The 18,677-nt window shown below is 39.1% G+C and overlaps 1 protein-coding gene across 1 annotated transcript in view; it reads left to right on the top strand.

The window, feature by feature from the left end:
• FBN2 (fibrillin 2) overlaps positions 1 to 18,677 on the top strand; it is a 406,583-nt gene that overhangs the window by 152,322 nt on the left and 235,584 nt on the right. The window contains exons 11-13 of the mRNA XM_073676558.1: positions 8,283 to 8,420; positions 9,073 to 9,192; positions 14,484 to 14,609. Coding sequence (XP_073532659.1) covers positions 8,283 to 8,420; positions 9,073 to 9,192; positions 14,484 to 14,609 — 384 coding nt within the window. The remainder of the gene's footprint in view (positions 1 to 8,282; positions 8,421 to 9,072; positions 9,193 to 14,483; positions 14,610 to 18,677) is intronic.

The raw sequence follows: 18,677 nt of genomic DNA on the forward strand, positions 1-18,677 counted from the left end.
ACTGATAACTGATCCCAATCTGTATAATAAAAGTGAATGGATGGAAACACTAAGGGCATTACCAAAATGCTTAGTCCAATGAAGATCACAATATCAGATGACTATAAAAGCAATCAATCCAACCAAAACAATGTCAACACTCCATAGCTATCTAATATGGTAGCCCACTGGAAAAAAAAAATGTCTGACCGCCCCCCACCTCCCCTATTGGTTTTTAATACTATACATTAATAGTTTGTTTTCTTTTACTAATGTAGGGTGAATGTAAATCTCCAAAATAATAATTAGAGAGGAACAAATCTATTTGAATTAAAATTTGACAGCTTTGCTACATTTTTCCCCAAAAAAATTATTTGAAATTACAGCCCTGTAAGATGTGTATGACACGATGAGGTGTCCTAGGACTTCATATAATCCCTTTCAAACTCTTTAACACAAACATAGATTTAGTAACGTCAAAGTGCCCTTATCATATATGCCTGGGGGTAAACTGATGTTAATCATTGTTTAATGCTGTGCTGTGACAATCAATATCTGCTTTTTCTTTATATCTCTATAGCTGAGCTGTAGGCTGTGAAATCCTCTCACTATCTAGATTCACCATAAAATAGCAGCTGCATTCCCTGCTTCTGCTTTTATACAGCCTATAATAGTCAATCCTGATTGGCTGCACTATATCATATGATGTGTTTGTTGCAAGGCATTATTTGGAAGCCTTGCTGCGCTGAATTTCATGTGAGCCTTTTCTAACAGATGCACACTTCTACATTGTGTAAAATGGAGGTAGCCATTATAGTCAAATTGCTACAAATATATTTTTTTTAAAGAAAATATTGAAAAATTTGACTTGAATTCAATTTGCATTGAATCAATTCACTCATCACTATTGGTAACTATTAGTGATGAGCTAGCACTAAAATGCTCAGGTGCTCGAAGCTCGGGTCGAGCACATTGGAATACTTGGGTGCTTGACCCGAGCAACGAGCCCAATGTAAGTGTATGGGAAATTCGAGCATTTTTCTGGCGGTCCCCCCAGCGGTCTGCAGAAGGTCAAAAATTGCCCAAATCGATGGGAACAGTGCTCAATTAAACGTCAGGCAGGCAGGTTATATAGGCAGACAGGCAGGCTGGGTATATAAGAGGGTGCATGAAAAACATAGCAGGGCACTTGGAACACACTAGTGCCCTCCGATTTTCATGCACCCGTCTCTTTAAAAAAGCCGGCCGGCAATTCATCAGCGGCATACACCGGTACCTGACAATTTAGAACAGAAAGAATAGAGCATCACAAAAAGATTAGATAGATAGAAACATGTCAGTCACATATATAATAAGTACAGTGATAGTGTTGGTTACTGTACTTGTCATTTAGTGTTAAAAAAAAGGATTTATTAAAAAAAAAATAATAGTGTTTTTGTCTCTTTAAAAAAGCCGGCCAGCAATTCATCAGCGGCATACATCGGTACCCCTCAATTTACAACAGAAAGAATAGAGCATCACACATAGATTAGATAGATAGAAACATGTCAGTCACATATATAATAAGTACAGTGACAGTGTTGGTTACTGTACTTGTCATTTAGTGTTAAAATAAAGGATTTATTTAAGAAAAATTGGCGTGGGGTTCCCCATAATTTTAGTCTCTAGCGGAGGTTAAGAAGACGGCTGGGGCAGATGTTTGAAGCCTGGGAAGGGGGTAATACCCACGGGGCTTCCCAGGCTACTAATATCAGCCCCCAGCTGAATACCTAGCCTTTACTAGCTATTAAAATAGGTGACTCAAAAAAAAAATGACGTGTGGTCCCCCCTATTTTAATAGCTAGCAAAGGTTAGGCAGACAGCTGGGGGCTGATATTAATAGCCCAGGAAGGGTGCCATGAATATTGGCCCCCTCCCAGGCTAGAAACACCTGCCGTCAGCCGCCCAGAAATGGCGCATCCATTGGATGCGCCAATTCTGGCACTTAGCCTCGCTCTTCCCACTTCCCTGTAGCGGTGGCAGTGGGGTAATAGGGTTGGGGTTGATGTAAGCTTATAATGCCAGCTGACATCAAGCCCAGGTTAGTAATGGAGAGGCTTCTATAAGACACCCCCATTACTAACCCCATAGTGAAAGTTAAAAAAAACACAAACACCCAGAATAAAGTCCTTTAATTGAAATAAAGACACAATTCATTAATGTTCTAAATTAAACTCTACTTACCATATCGCCCATCTAATCTATGTGTGATGCTCTATTCTTTCTGTTCTAAATTGTGGGGTACTGATGTATGCCGCTGATGAATTGCCGGCAGTCTTTTTTAACCCCTTTAAAGCCCATGACGTATTAATACGCGTCAGTAAGGACCTGAGCCGTATTAGTACGTCAGGCTGTGCGGGCGCGATCGCCGCCGGGTGTCAGCTGATTGTCACAGCTGACACCCGGTACTATGTGCAGGGAGCGGTCCCGCACCGCTCCCGGCACATTAACCCCCACAATGGTGCGATCGAAGTCTATCACAGCATTGCGGTGGCTAAGGGGAGGTGATCGGTATACTCACCTCCTCTTCCGGCCTCCAGCACTGTCTGCCGCGGCTTCCCGGATGTTGCCATGACAACTCGATGTTGTCATGACAACATCCGGGTCACCAGACAGCAGGAACATTTTTTGGTCATGCGCAGTACATGACCAAACTATCTTCTCACTGTGCAGCGCTGACACCCTGCATAGCACAGGGATGGTGCTCCAGCTCTATGCTATGCCGGCGATCAGAATAAAAAAAGTAAAAGTCCCATAGTGGGACAAAGTAAACAAATAAAAAAATGTCAGAAAGTGAAAAAAAAAATTAAAAAAATTGTAAAAATATAAAAAAAAAATATTTAAAAAATAATCCACCAAAAATAAAAATATAATCTACCCATCAATAAATATTATTATGAAAAAAAAAAAAAAACAATAAAGGTACACTTATTTGGTATTGCCACGTCCGGACCAACCTGACCTATAAAATTGTCCCACTAGTTAACCCCTTCAGTGAACACGGTAAAAAATAAAAATAAAAAACGAATCAAAAAACAATGCTTTATCATCATACCGCCAAACAAAAAATGGAATAACACAAGATCAAAAAGACGAATATAAATAAAAATGGTACCGCTGAAAACGTCATCTTGTCCCACAAAAAACAAGCTGCCATACTGCTCCATCATCTGAAAAATCAAAAAGTTATAGCTCTCAGAATAAAGCGATGCAAAAAAATATTTTTTTCTATAAAATAGCTTTTATTGTGTAAAAGCGCCAAAAGATAGAAAAATGATATAAATGTGGTACCGCTGTAAACGTACTGACACGAAGAATAAAGCTACCTTATCAATTTTACGACACGCAGAGTAGAATAAAAAAAAATTAAAAAAACAATTCCTGAATTGTTGGTTTTTGTTTATTCTGCCTCCCAAAAGCTGGAATAGAAAGCGATCAAAAAATGTCACATGCCTGAAAATGGCACCAATAAAATCGTCAACTCATCCCGCAAAAAGCAAGCCATCATATGACTCTTTCGGCCAAAATATGGAAAAATTATAAGTCTCAAAATATGGCCATGCAAAAACTAGATTTTACAAAATATGTGTCTTTTAGTGTGTGACAGCTGTCAATCATAAAAACCCGATATGATTCTGGTATCTCTGTAGTCGCACCGACCCGAAGAATAAGGTCGTCTAATCACTTATACCGCACTAGGGATGGTGTAAAAAATAAACGCTAGGGCTGGGGTTGGGGTTAGGGTTGTGCTAATGTTAGAGTTGGGGTTAGGGTTGGGGTTAGGGTTGTTTTTTTTTTCAAAAGTAAAAAAATAAAAAGATGACGATATCGTAACTAGTGTTGAACGCAAGTGCTCGCTACTTGAGTTTACATCGGGTGCTCGGGTATGCATTGAGTATCGCGGGTGCTCGAGTCTCCGTCCAATATGCTTCGCGGCCAAAAAAAACTCGCGGGGATTGCCTGCCATGCACGAGCGATCCCCGCATGTTTTTTTTGGGGTGTCTAATAACCGTTAATCAAGTGGGCGGGGACTCAAGCACTTCACTTCAGCACCCATGATACATGGTGCATACCTGAGTACCCGATGCAAACTCAAGTAGTGAGCACTTGCGCTCAAGACTAATGACAACGTATTCAATGTGATGACCTAATGTTATCAAATTCTGTGTCATACCTCTGGGTTCAAAATGTTAACTATACCCCTTGATAAAATCCTTGAGGGGTGTAGTTTCCAAAATGGGGTCACTTGTTGGGGGTTTCGACTATTTAGGCACATCAGGGGCTCTCCAAACGCGACATGGCGTCCGCTCTCGATTCCAGCCGATTTTGCGTGCAAAAAGTCACACAGTGCTCCTTCCCTACTGAACTCTGTCGTGCGCCCAAACACTGTATTTTCCAAACATATGGGGTATTGACGTACTCAGGAGAAATTGCACAAAAGTTTTTGGGGTCCATTTTATCCTCTTACCCTTGTGAAAATAAAAAAATTGGGGCTAAAACATCATTTTTGTGGAAAAAAGTTAGATTTTTTTATTTTCACGGCTCCATGTTATAAACTTCTGTAAAGGACTTGGGGGTTCAAGGTGACCACCACACATCTATATAAGTTCCCTGAGGGGTCTAGTTTCCAAAATGGTGTCACTTGTGGGGGGTTTCCACTGTTTAGGCACATCAGGGGCACATCCGCTAATTATTCAAGCAAATTTTACAATCAAAAAGTCAAATGGTGCTCCTTCCCTTTCGAACCCTGCCGCGCACCCAAACAGTAGTTTTCCCACACATATGGGGTATCTGCTAACTCAGGAGAAATTGTACAACAAACTGCATAGTGCAATTTTTTCTGTTACCCTTATGAAAATGCAAAAGTGGGGGTTGAAAAACATTTTTGTGGGAAAAATGTGAAAATTTTATTTTTACCGCTCAATGTTATAAACTTCTGTGAAGCACCTGGGGGTTCAACGTGCTCACCACACATCTAGATAAGTTCCCTGAGAAGTCTAGTTTCCAAAATGGTGTCACTTGTGAGGGGTTTCCACTGTTTAGGCACATCAGGGGCTCCCCAAATGCAACATGGCGTCCGCTAATTATTCAAGCAAATTTTACATTCAAAAAGTCAAATGGCGCTCCTTCCCTTCCGAACCCTGCCGTGTGCCCAAACAGTGGTTTTTCCCCACATATGGGGTATCTGCGTGCCCAAGGGAAATTGCACAACAAATTTTGGCATCCATTTTTTCCTGTTACCCCTGCAAAAATAAAAAAAATTAGGTCTAAAGTAACATTTTTGTGAAAAAAGTTAAATGTTAATTTTTTTCTTCCACATTCCAAAAAATCCTGTGAGGCACCTGAAGGGTTAATAAAGTTCTTGAATGTGGTTTTGAGCAACTTGAGGGGTGCAGTTTTTAGAATGGTGTCACTTTTGGGTATTTTCTGTCATAAAGACGGCTCAAAGTGACTTTAAACATGATGTGATCCATAAAAAAATGGTTTTGTAAATTTTGTTGGAAAAATTAGAAATCGCTGGTCAATTTTTAACCCTTATAGCTCTCCAATAAAAAAAAATGTTGGTTCCAAAATTGTGCTGATTAAAGTAGACATGTGGGAAATGTTATTTATTAATTATTTTGTGTGACATATCTCTCTGATTTAAGGGCATAAAAATTAAAATTTTGAAAATTGCAAAATTTTAAAAATTTTCTCCAAATTTCCATTTTTTTCACAAATAAACGCAAGTGATATCGAAGAAATTTTACCACAATAATGAATTACAATATGTCACGAAAAAACAGTCTCAGAATCAGGGGGATCCCTTGAAGCGTTCCAGAGTAATTACCTCAAAAAGTGACAGTGGTCAGAATTGTAAAAATTGGCCTTGTCATTAACGTGAAAACCACCTTTGGTTGTAAAGGGGTTAAAGAGACAAAAACACTATTATTTTTTTTAATAAATCCTTTATTTTAACACTAAATGACAAGTACAGTAACCAACACTGTCACTGTATTTATTATATACAGTACAGACCGAAAGTTTGGACACACCTTCTCATTTAAAGATTTTACTGTATTTTCATGACTATGAAAATTGTACATTCACACTGAAGGCATCAAAACTATGAATTAACACATGTGGAATTGTATACTTTACAAAAAAGTGTGAAACAACTGAAAATATGTCTTATATTCTAGGCTCTTCAAAGTAGCCACCTTTTGCTTTGATGACTGCTTTGCACACTCTTGGCATTCTCTTGATGAGCTTCAAGAGGTAGTCACCTGAAACGGTTTTCACTTCACAGGTGTGCCCTGTCAGGTTTAATAAGTGGGATTTCTTGCCTTATAAATGGGGTTGGGGCCATCAGTTGTGTTGTGCAGAAGTCATGTGGATACACAGCTGATAGTCCTACTGAATAGACTGTTAGAATTTGTATTATGGCAACAAAAAAGCAGCTAAGTAAAGAAAAACGAGTGGCCATTATTACTTTAAGAAATTAAGGTCAGTCAGTGCGAAAAATTGAGCAAACTTTGAAAGTGTCCCCAAGTGCAGTTGCAAAAACCATCAAGCGCTACAAAGAAACTGCCTCACATGAGGACCGCCCCAGGAAAGGAAGACCAAGAGTCACCTCTACTTCTGAGGATAAGTTTATCTGAGTCACCAGCCTCATAAATAGCAGGTTAACAGCAGCTCAGATTAGAGACCAGGTCAATGTCACACAGAGTTCTAGCAGCAGGCACATCTTTTCAACAACTGTTAAGAGGAGACTTTGTGCATCAGGCCTTCATGGTAAAATAGTTGCTAGGAAACCACTGCTAAGGACAGGCAACAAGCAGAGGAGACTTGTTTGGGCTAAAGAACACAAGGAATGGACATTAGACCAGTGGAAATCTGTGCTTTGGTCTGATGAGTCCAAATTTAAGATCTTTGGTTCCAACCACCGTGTCTTTGTGCGACGCAGAAAAGGTGAACAGATGGACTCTACATGCCTGGTTCCCACCGTGAAGCATGGAGGAGGAGGTGTAATGGTGTGGGGGTGCTTTTCTGGTGACACTGTTGGGGATTTATTCAAAATTGAAGGCATACTGAACCAGCATGGCTACCACAGCATCTTGCAGCGACATGCTATTCCGGTTTGCGTTTAGTTGGACCATCATTTATTTTTCAACAGGACAATGACCCCAAACACACCTCCAGGCTGTGTAAGGGCTATTTGACCAAGCAGGAGAGTGATGGGGTGCTACACCAGATGACCTGGCCTCCACAGTCACCAGACCTGAACCATTTCCGGTGACTACCTCTTGAAGCTCATCAAGAGAATGCCAAGAGTGTGCAAAGCAGTCATCAAAGCAAAAGGTGGCTACTTTGAAGAACCTAGAATATAAGACATATTTTCAATTGTTTCACGCTTTTTTGCTAAGTCTTTAATTCCACATGTGTTAATTCATAGTTTTGATGCCTTCAGTGTGAATGTACAATTTTCATAGTCATGAAAACACAGAAAAATCTTTAAATGAGAAGGTGTGTCCAAACTTTTGGTCTGTACTGTATGTGACTGACATGTTTCTATCTATCTAATCTATGTGTGATGCTCTATTCTTTCTGTTCTAAATTGTCGGGTACCGGTGTATGGCGCTGCTGAATTGCCGGCTTTTCATGTTTCACTGTGAGCACTGTTCCCATCGATTTGGGCAATCACTGTAATGCCACAACCACCATGGCTGTGACATTACAGTGAGTGGCAGACAATCCCTGCTTGATTGGTGCTCTAAATAGCGCCAAACGTTCAGGACAGGGACCCGAGCTCCCGCCCGAGCATCTTGAAAGTACTCGGCGAGCTCCGAGCATCTCGAGTACTGAGATGCTCGGGCGAGTACCAAGCAGTGGCGAGCATGCTCGCTCGTCACTAGTAACTATTATTTGTAGATTTATTTATTATTGTATAAAAAAGCATCTAAATAGGAAAGGGTTCTTTGCCTCTTTAAGGCTCGATTTTATACTGATCTCACAATGTGGCTGCTTTAAGGGTGCATGAGCCCTATATTGTGCTTCCATACACTTCCTACTTCATATGGTGGTACATAGAAGTTTTGTTGTCAGATGCTCATGCATCTGACAAAACCCAAATCATGCCTTTATCCATTGGACTCCATATACATAGACTTTCTCTCAGTGGAAGCAATTCTGCTGTGCAACCTCAGTGCCAGCCGGTATGACCCTTTAATGTAGCACACAGCTATGAAATAAGTATGTACAATACAATTTTTTTTTTATTTCAGCAACATTAAACCAAACAATAGACATATGCAAACTATACCCAAATCTTTGTCTAAATGGACGGTGTATTCCTAACCTTAACAGTTACCGTTGTGATTGCAACATGGGATACAAGCAGGAGACACAAACAGAGTGCAATGGTAAGTAAGACTTGCATGCCAGATTGCTCTTGGTGAATATTTTTACCTATCATTATATTTTCGATTTTCTATACATATTATATATGTTATATATGATTTTGGAGCTCCCTGTGTCTGGGTGTTTTAAGATCCCATAGAAGATGGTGCCAAATGCACTTGTTTGGATTACAATTTTCAACTTTCTAAGATTTACTTTCCGAAGGACATGGATAAACATACAAGAAAGAGAGAGACTGGTAATACACAGTAACACTGCCCTAATGCATACTCAGCAGCACCCCAGGGTGTCATTAATAGCAATTTAAAGCATAATACATGGAATTCTTATTATAAGCATTTCTAACCACCTAAATTAAATAAGTGAACTACAATAACTTATACAAAATTAGTAAATGGACAGAGTTTATTTTGGAAATGAATAGATTATTGTTGAAATGATCTGATAACCTAGAATCTGAGGAAATGTTCCACATGGAAATAAACACATTCGAACAAATAATCTAAATTTCACTTTGGGCTATATGAATAATTGTACTGTTGGATATTTAGTAAAAGAAATTGGAAATTTTACTTAAAAGCTCTGCCCTAAGAAATAACATAATCTTCATTATATAGTTTGAAGCAAAGTATATTCTTTCATTACTCCAAACAGATGTTGATGAATGCACATCAAATCCATGTACCAATGGTGACTGTGTTAATACACCTGGATCGTATTATTGTAAGTGCCATTCTGGGTTCCAAAGAACTCCTACCAATAAAGCATGTATTGGTAAGTATAATTATTTCACTATAGTGACTGTAACATTCATAACTGAACTTGTCCCTACTACCTCTGCATCTGTCGCTAGGTGGTGCTGCACTTTAATTGCGTATGACACAGGACAATAAAATAGCTGCTCTGTTGGGTGATATCTGGGACTTGTCATGCTATCCAGACATGAAGCTTGTGGGTTAATTTTAACATCGTTCATCTAATTATGTCATTGTTGTGAGATTTGGGTGGAGCCATACTTTATTTAAACTCACAGCAACTTCTATCTACCCGTTATTATTTGCTACTACCCTGGTCTGTAAATTTTTCTGTGCCTAATAACCTATATATTCATATTTTCTGGTATTTAGTTCCTTACCTTGGCTCATTTTTCTGTCTACTTGACTACCACAAAATTCTATTTCTGACTTTGACCTGCAGGTCATCCGCCTTGATGACCCTTCTTTCTTCCCACTCGCTCCACCAGCCAGGAGCCAATTTGTACACCTAACCGAAGGGGCCCTACTTGAGTCCAGACAACTATATGGGGATTAAATGGTGAAGGCCAGAGTTCCCCAGGCGAGGGATTGATGAATGGAGTGGCTTGTTCAAAGCCTGTCAGTAGAAGTTCTATTAAGAGTTGTCAGACTACCTCGAACAAAGCTTCATGTCAATAATGTTCTCCTTTACTCACAAGTCCTGAAAACATGAGCTAATGTGAATGCATTGTATTACTAGTTCTAAAATATTTTGTGTCAATGTTGCTTTTCAAATATTTAATAGGAAAGCTAAAGGAAAATTCAGGATATAGCATAAAAATGTAAATTTCAGCTGCAAAGATGAGAATTAAAACTGATTGTATGCCAACAGATGTCATTGAGAATAAAGACCCATCAGTCTACTTGACTGTGGCTCTTACCATCCTATTTTGTTGATAATTATAGATTTTAAGCTGTTTGCTATAGTACTAAAAGATCTAATATAATCATCTCAGTCAGTAGTACAGTGTCTTAGCTAATTTGAGAAAGGTTTTAGGTAATTTCAGAAGAATCAGTGCAGGATTAAAGAGCTGGTCCACTACAATGTACTGTATATTGTGCACATCGATTTTAAGCTTTCAAATAAGTCTTTTTGCAAAGACAGTACCTTATGTTGACATATTTGCCTCTGAGTGGTGACCCCTGGCTGCAGCCGCTGCTGACATCCGGTGATGTCACATCAACTTCCGGACTCTGGAAGTTGACTTTTCATCAACTGTGAAACATTATCAATAGCCCAGTCAATTCCAGGTGGAATGCGTAAAACTGATGTAAGGTCGCGGTGATGTAAGGTCAACTTCCAGAGTCTATATTTCAGTGGTGGCTGGAGCCGTGGGTCACATGATCGGGACTGAGCGAGCAGCGATAGCACCACTAAGAGGAAAATATGTCAACATAAGATATTTTCAAAAATATTTATTTGAAAGGTTTACACCATTGTGCACAATATACATTGTAGTGAGCCACCTCATTAAACCTTGGCTTTACTTGTTGAAACCTAGCCCTGACTCCACAGAATGACTGTACTGTATCTCTTTTGTGTATTAACAAAGTAGATTGCCATCCTCTAAACACCCAAAAGTAGGTTTTACATGTTTTTTATCCCTTGAAGGTGATACCTGTGTCTTCTGCTCCCCTATTATTTTTAATAGCCATGGAACCGCTTGGCTATATTATTTAGGCTAGACACAAACTGAATAGGTTTTACTCATAACTCATGCTGGAATGGCTTTGCCAGCTATATATTTATATTTTCTTCACTGGTCAACTCAAATATTTAAGCCTCAACATATCCTCAGAGATCCTACAATTCCTGATATATGTTTCTATGCTATGGTATGCATTGAAATGTCCACCATCAATTCAAAACCAAAGTCTTGTTGATACAGAGAAAAGGCCAAAAAGTTTGGTCTAATAAAATTTCTTTACTTACTCATGTTCTTGAGGGGACCCCACAATGAAACTATTCTGTTCCCATTATGGAATAAACATCCTGAAGGATCTTTTCTGGAACAATATCCTGTTAACATTTGATCAACTACAGAACAAGTATGAAATATCTCACACCTTCTTTTACAAATTCTTACAACAGCACAACAACATTAACTTCCAATTTTCAGCTAATCTTACACTTATTTTTTTCCAATGGAATTATTAACTTACAAGCGGGCTGGTATCATCTGCCTAGCCACACTTGATTGATTCTAATACATCAAACAATCCTTGACCAGCTCTAGATACTGTAAGTGAAGGTTGCTGACTTTTTCCCTGAAGGATGAAAGATGCTGATTTTGAGAATACCATTTGTATGATTCTCAACAAGTTGATCCAACTTAATATAAAAGATTGTGATTATTCGACTTCTCCAAAGTTACATAAAATGCATGCTTAAAGTGTTGTACACCTGCTTGGACATTTTTTTCTTATTTATATGCATGCAATTGGGGCTAAAAATAATTTTTGAAATGGGTTTCATTAAACATTTTGCACTGTTTGCCTTTTATAGCCTCTCTATTAGGGCTGGCTCACATGAGCATATAAATCGGACAAGTACAATGCGAGGAAAAATTGGACAGCACACAGACCATGTGTGCTGCCCGATTTTTCTGCACACATCTCAAAGGAAATTTTATCAGCCAGGTACACAGCTTGAGCCATCAGAATAGATAGATTGAATAGATAGATTTGTAGAATATAGAGAGATGTAACGTAGATATTTTAATGTCACAAGCCCCCTACATACATTAAACTAGCACCCTTTAGTGTTTTTAATGTGGCACTAAAGGGTGTTTAGCCTTATTTAACCTATTAAATAAATAAATAATTTTAAAAAATAATGTGGGGTCCCCCTATTTTTGATAACCAGCCTAGGTAATGCAGAAAGCTGTGGGCTGAGAAGGTCTCTGATTATTAGGCCCTTCTCAACCTAAAATACAAGCCTGCAGCCTCATGAGATGCGCCAATTTTGTCACTTTACCCTGTTCTTCCCGATCGCCCTGGAGCGTTGGCAATCGAAGTAATGGTAGTTGGGGTTGATGACAGCTGTGATTTGCCAAAAAAAAGCTGCCATCAACCCCTGGGGCTAGTAATGGAGAGGTGTCAATCAGACACCCAAACTACCAACCCTGTAGTAAAAATTAAACACACATACACAGAAAAAAACACTTTATTTGAATAAAGACTCCTCCACACTACCCTTGTTCACCAATTTACTGAAAAAATAAAAAAATCACATGCATGTCCGAAGTAATCCACCGAATCCAAAGTAGCCCAGAAAAGGATATCTGAAAAACATAAAAAGACAGAAATAAAAACAACAGAAAATTCCTCATTCACCAATTTATTACCCAATTGGACAATGCAGATGTACTTATCTGGTCATATGTTCTGCCACCATCAGCCATTTAATGGACAGGAGATCTGTGCAGTCTGTGAAGTAAGCTGCACTAATAAAAGCTGGAGGAGAACCTGTCATATCTATATAATAGTAACTGCCATAAAATCATGTCCTTAACACATCTGCTAAAATAAACATAATGTGGCCAACCCCGTTAATTCATTCTGCAGACAGCAGTAGACATTGTAATACACCGACTATAGGAGGAAAACAGTGCAAAATTTTAAATGAAACCCAAATGCAAAAATGATTTTTAGCCCCAATTTCATACATTAAGGTAAGAAAAATAGATGAACCCCTTTAACTATACAAGATGTAACTCTCCAGCTGACTAGTGTTGAGTGGATTGATCCATGAAGGACTGAGTTCAAGTCAAATTTCCTGAAATTCACAGTTTCATGTGAATTGGAACATTTTGAGATTCGATTTGCAGATTCACAATAAAAAAAAAAATTGCCCACCACCATTTCCCACATTTCTGAAGCATCAGAGTGTGAGCTTATGTCTTTTTGCATGGCCACATGAGCTTCCCATAATGCCCTGCAGCATAAAATCTAGCAGATTATCATAGCTTGTTCAGTTGTGATCAGTATCTGGGCCATCACAGATCAGCTGTTCCCAATGGAGCAATTTGTCTAGCAGAGTTTAGTCCATCTCCAAAGTCACTGGGTAAGTCTCTCTCTCCTGTAGATCGTAAGCTCTTATGGTCAGCAGAATCTTCTCCCTTTCTCTCTCTGTCTTATCCCCCAGGTTTGTTCTGAGCATTTACAAGTTTTCCAGTATTGAGATTCACATGAATTAATTTGATGCAAATGGAATTTTTGTGGAAAATTTGGTGAAGCCAGCAAATTCGAATTTCAAAAGATCTGCTCATCTCTACAGCTGACTATTGCTATTTGATTTGGAACTGTTCTATTATACAAGCATTGTAAAATGAAGCCTCTGATTTACTCATACAAGTCACTGACTCTCTTGTTCTCCTGGGGGCTGTGGTCATAATTACTACTTAGACCATTAACAAATCCTTCCCTATGCCATTCAGGAAATATTAAGTTGACCAATTAAATTAATGGGATGCCCCAGATTATTTTCTTTTTATTCTCCAGTTTGGGGAATTTGAGATAGAATGCAAAATTACATGTATTTAGTTTATCTCTGTACTTCTGCATATACAAGGGCTTCATCTAGAAAGGAAGATTGTTTAGTCTTTTGAACCCACCTAGGCACTTCACAACCTTCTATCCACACTCATTTAGTGTAATGGAAAGTTAAAGCAATGATTTTCTTTACCCGTTTTCGTTTTGTTACTTTATTCACATATACTCATCTATCTTTACAGTGCTAAAACTTTTTTTTCATATGCCAGATTATGTACATTGTATTATTTATTTGTAAAAGTTTTTACTTTTTTTCAATGAAGCAAGTTTAAAAAAAGAGACCCACTAGCACTGCAATGACTCACAACAAGAAGCATCCTAAACATGAGGTCCCTGTAATAAAGTAATAGATATAATACAATTACAAAACCACAATCATCCCATAAATCAAGCAAAGGTTATAATCTAACCACACAATATATTTTCAAATACAACTCATGTAGCCTTCTAAGTTTCCAGCCAATTAATTCCTCATTTCTACGACTTATATCTCTACACATTCACAGACCAATTAATCTTAATAGTCTTATTGATATAATAATAATTTATTAGATTAATAATTTGATTAGATTATTACTTGCTTCTTGTAGTGATTATAGTTCCATTTTAATTTGGAAATAGACCACCCGCACATGATACTGTGAGACAGGATGCTTGTTCTGATTTATTTTTGTTCCTGTTTTTTACTATGTAAAATAATATTTTCATATCACACAGATATTGATGAATGCATTCAAAATGGCATCCTCTGCAAACATGGCCGGTGTGTTAACACTGAAGGAAGCTTCCAATGTATTTGCAATGCTGGATTTGAGCTAACTGCTGATGGAAAGAACTGTGCAGGTAAAAAGTATTCACGTGTAGAAAAAAATACAGTAATAATTATGCAAGCACTCAATAAAATAGAAAGAAAATATGTATATCAACTTTACCATTGGTTAACCGTCCGTCATAAATACAACCCCTGGCAAAAATTATGGAATCACCAGGCTCAGAGGATGTTCATTCAGTTGTTTAATGTTGTCGAAAAAAAGCAGATCACAGACATGGCACAAAACTAAACTTTTTTCAAATGGCAACTGTAGGGCTTTAAGAAACACAAAAAAAAATCAAGATTAAAAATGTGGTTCTCAGTAAGGGTAATTTTTTTCAGACCAACAGAGGGAAAAAGTTATGGAATCATTCAATTCTGAGGAAAAAATTATGGAATCATGAAAAACAAACACACAAAAGAATACTCCAATACATCACTAGTATTTTGTTGCACCATCTTTGGCTTTAAAAACTGCTTGCAGTCTCTGGGGCATGGACTTAACGAGTGACAAACAGTACTCTTCATCAATCTGGCTCCAACTTTCTCTGATTGCTTTTGCCAGATCAACTTTGCAGGTTGGCGCCTTGTCATGGACCATTTTCTTCAACTTCCACCAAAGATTTGCAATTGGATTGAGATCTGGACTATTTGCAGGCCATGACATTGACCTTATGTGTCTTCTTTCAAGGAATGTTTTCACAGTTTTTGCTCTATGGCAGGATGCATTATCATCTTGAAAAATGATGTCATCATCCCCAAACATCCTTTCAATTTATGGGATAAGAAAACTGTCCAAAGTATCAATGTAAACTTGGGCATTTATTGAAGATGTAATGACAGCCATCTCCCCAGTGCCTTTACCTGACATGCAGCCCCATATCATCAATGACTGTGGAAATTTGCATGTTCTCTTCATGCTGTCATCTTTATAAATCTCATTGGAACGGCACCAAACAAAAGTTCCAGCATCATCACCTTACCCAATGCAGATTCGTGATTCATCACTGAATATGACTTTCATCCAGTCATCCACAGTCCACGATTGCTTTTCCTTAGCCCATTGTAACCTTTTTTTTTTTCTGTTTAGGTGTTAATGATGGCTTATGTTTAGCTTTTCTGTATGTAAATCCCATTTCCTTTAAGCGGTTTCTTACAGTTCGGTCACAGACATTGACTCCAGTTTCCTCCCATTCGTTCCTCATTTGTTTTGTTGTGCATTTCCTGTTTTGGAGACATATTACTTTAAGTTTCTGGTCTTGACGCTTTGATGTCTTCCTTGGTCTACCAGTATGTTTGCCTTTAACAACCTTCCCATGTTGTTTGTATTTGGTCCAGATTTTAGACACAGCTGACTGTGAACAACCAACATCTTTTGCAACATTGCATGATGATTTACCTTCTTTTAAGAGTTTGATAATCCTCTCCTTTGTTTCAATTGACATCTCTCGTGTTGGAGCCATGATTCATGTCAGTCCACTTGGTGCAACAGCTCTCCAAGGTGTGATCACTCCTTTTTAGATGCAGACTAACGAGAAGATATAATTTGATGCAGGTGTTTGTTTTGGAAATTAAAATATACAGGGTGATTCCATAATTTTTTCCTCAGAATTGAGTGATTCCATAATTTTTTCCCTCTGCTTGGTCTGAAAAAAATTACCCTTACTGAATACCACATTTTTAATCTTGATTTCTTTTAGTGTTTCTTAAAGCCCTAAAGTTGCCATTTGAAATGAGTTTAGTTTTGTGCCATGTCTGTGATCTGCTTTTTTTAAACAACATTAAACAACTGAATGAACATCCTCCGAGCCCGGTGATTCCATAATTTTTGCCAGGGGTTGTATGTTAGTAACAGTCATTTACATAATAGTCTATGTGGTATGATAAATGCTTGGTAATTTTTGGACTGTAATTTTCCAAGTCACTTTCAATGAACAATGCCTAAATGGTTGAATACAGTTGTCACCAAATATTTTCATGGTAACCACTAGAGTTTAGTAAAGATAATTGCAAGACGCTGGTATATACATGTGGATAGTCCTGGCCTGCTGGACCAGAATTCTGCATACATGTTCCTACCTGCCAGCATCTCCAATGCTTCTTCTGATTAGTAAGGTGCCACGACATGGGTGTGTCACGTTGCATCAGGAATTCTGGCAATTAGGACAAGGTTTGCAGGGCTCTTGTCCAGTGGCCTTGGACTACCAACAATGTCTAGTGATAGACACAGAAGGTCGATCACTGACATTATTCACACTCATTAAACTGTTCGTCCATTGCAAACCACAGCATCAGGAAGTGAGTGTATTGTCTAGCGGTATAATTTACATTCCTCATTTAACTTGAATGCCAGGATAATAGTTAAATGGAATAGATCCTACAAAACAGAAGGAAATACCAATAGTAACCAACCAATAAGTCCGAAATACCAAAATACAAATAATACAGCCAAAAACTTGATATTAGAGAGGACACAATCAATACCGTAAATATACTTTATGAATTAATTCATATATTTTAAAAAGACACAAAACAAGGACATATTAAAATACAAAAAAACAATACAAACAAAAATAAATATAAAAAAAAATGTAGCTCAAGAGGGGGAAGGAATATTCCCACCATAGGAAAATGGTATATAGACCAGATGAAGGGAGAGGTATATAGATGCTGCAATTTAACCATTTATATAAGAGTTATCCAAATATGATTATAATTCTGGAAACTCTTTTTACTGCACTTGCAATGAATAGATTTCATCAATAATATCCCTATAGAGATTGACTCATATAGACTATATACATTGATCTCTGGAGAGTAGATATATATGGGCATGTTTGGATAACTCTTATATAAATGGTTAATATGTCTGTTAAGCTCCAGGCGCTTGCTGGATCAGAAATGGGTTCTGAGTCATCAGAGGATTCTGTGGTCTCCCATTCTGGTCCAGCCAGGGCTGATGCTGCACAGCATCACCATCAGTCGCAACACCTAGCCAATGCATGAGAGGTACAAGTGGTATCTCATGTATTTGTGCCTAGCAACATGAAGCACAAGTTGCGGAGAGAGACTAGGCTACCGCAGCCTAAGTCCAAGATGCATCGCACTGAGCATGCCGTGACATGGCGGACCGTGATTGGTGGTTCAGGAACCAGCTGATCCGGTAACCTGGTACCGTCTGATTGGTCACAGGTGATGTCACCAATGGTGTGACAGTGGGGCAGGGCTTAGTTTTTAAAAGGCCCGCCCACAAACATGGTGGCGCGCTCAGATCATTTGAGCTGGTTGTTTGTGGTGTGCACGCTGTCCTCTTGAGCTCCTCGAAGAGCCATATTGAGCGGGTCGGCTCAGTCCGGTAGCACGCCGGCTGAGTGCATGAATACCCGGTGTGAATCACACCCGCATACTAGCGCCAACTCCTATAGCGTAGCGCCTGTATCGAAGACAGGGCTACTGCTTCTTCCCCAGTCACACGTCTCCCTGCGGTTCTTGGAGATTGTGTGAACCGTTATACCCGCACCCTAGCGCCAACTCCTATAGCGCAGCGCCTGTATCGAAGACAGGGCTACTGCTCCTTCCCCGGTCACACGTCTCCCTGCGGTTCTTGGAGATTGTGTGAACCGTTATACCCATTCCGTGTGCAGTAACACGGAGGGGTTAGGCAGTTTGTAGGTGCGTCGCCGGACGCTCATCTTCCGTGCAGTTAACGGAGATAGAGCGTACCGCTATACCCGGTTCCGTGTGTTGTTAACACGGAAGGGTATCATTTTAGTTGGTTACTTCCCTTTCCACCCGGGAAGTGTTCGGCAGCAGTCCACCAGGCTGCATTGTGGACCCCGGGGTCGGTTGCGTTCCTATTTAATAAAATTGTTTGCAACCGTCCCCTTAACAGTATCTGAGCGCCAGGGTCTTGCCGAACATGGAAGACAATCAGCAGCTGCTGCGCTATATACAGCAACTAGAGACCAGACTTAGATCTCTGGAACAAGCTGCCCCGGTTGCTGATACCACTGCAGTGGCTACCCAGGCAGCTTCTCTAGCAACCAATATGATTAACTCGGCTGCGACCACTGCAAGTGCTCCATTACCCCGCTTTGCCC

This window comes from Phyllobates terribilis, unplaced genomic scaffold, assembly GCF_046119375.1.
Source record: "Phyllobates terribilis strain yellow unplaced genomic scaffold, ASM4611937v1 Scaffold_1__5_contigs__length_1240528914, whole genome shotgun sequence".
In the NCBI taxonomy this organism is placed as follows: Eukaryota; Metazoa; Chordata; class Amphibia; order Anura; family Dendrobatidae; genus Phyllobates; species Phyllobates terribilis.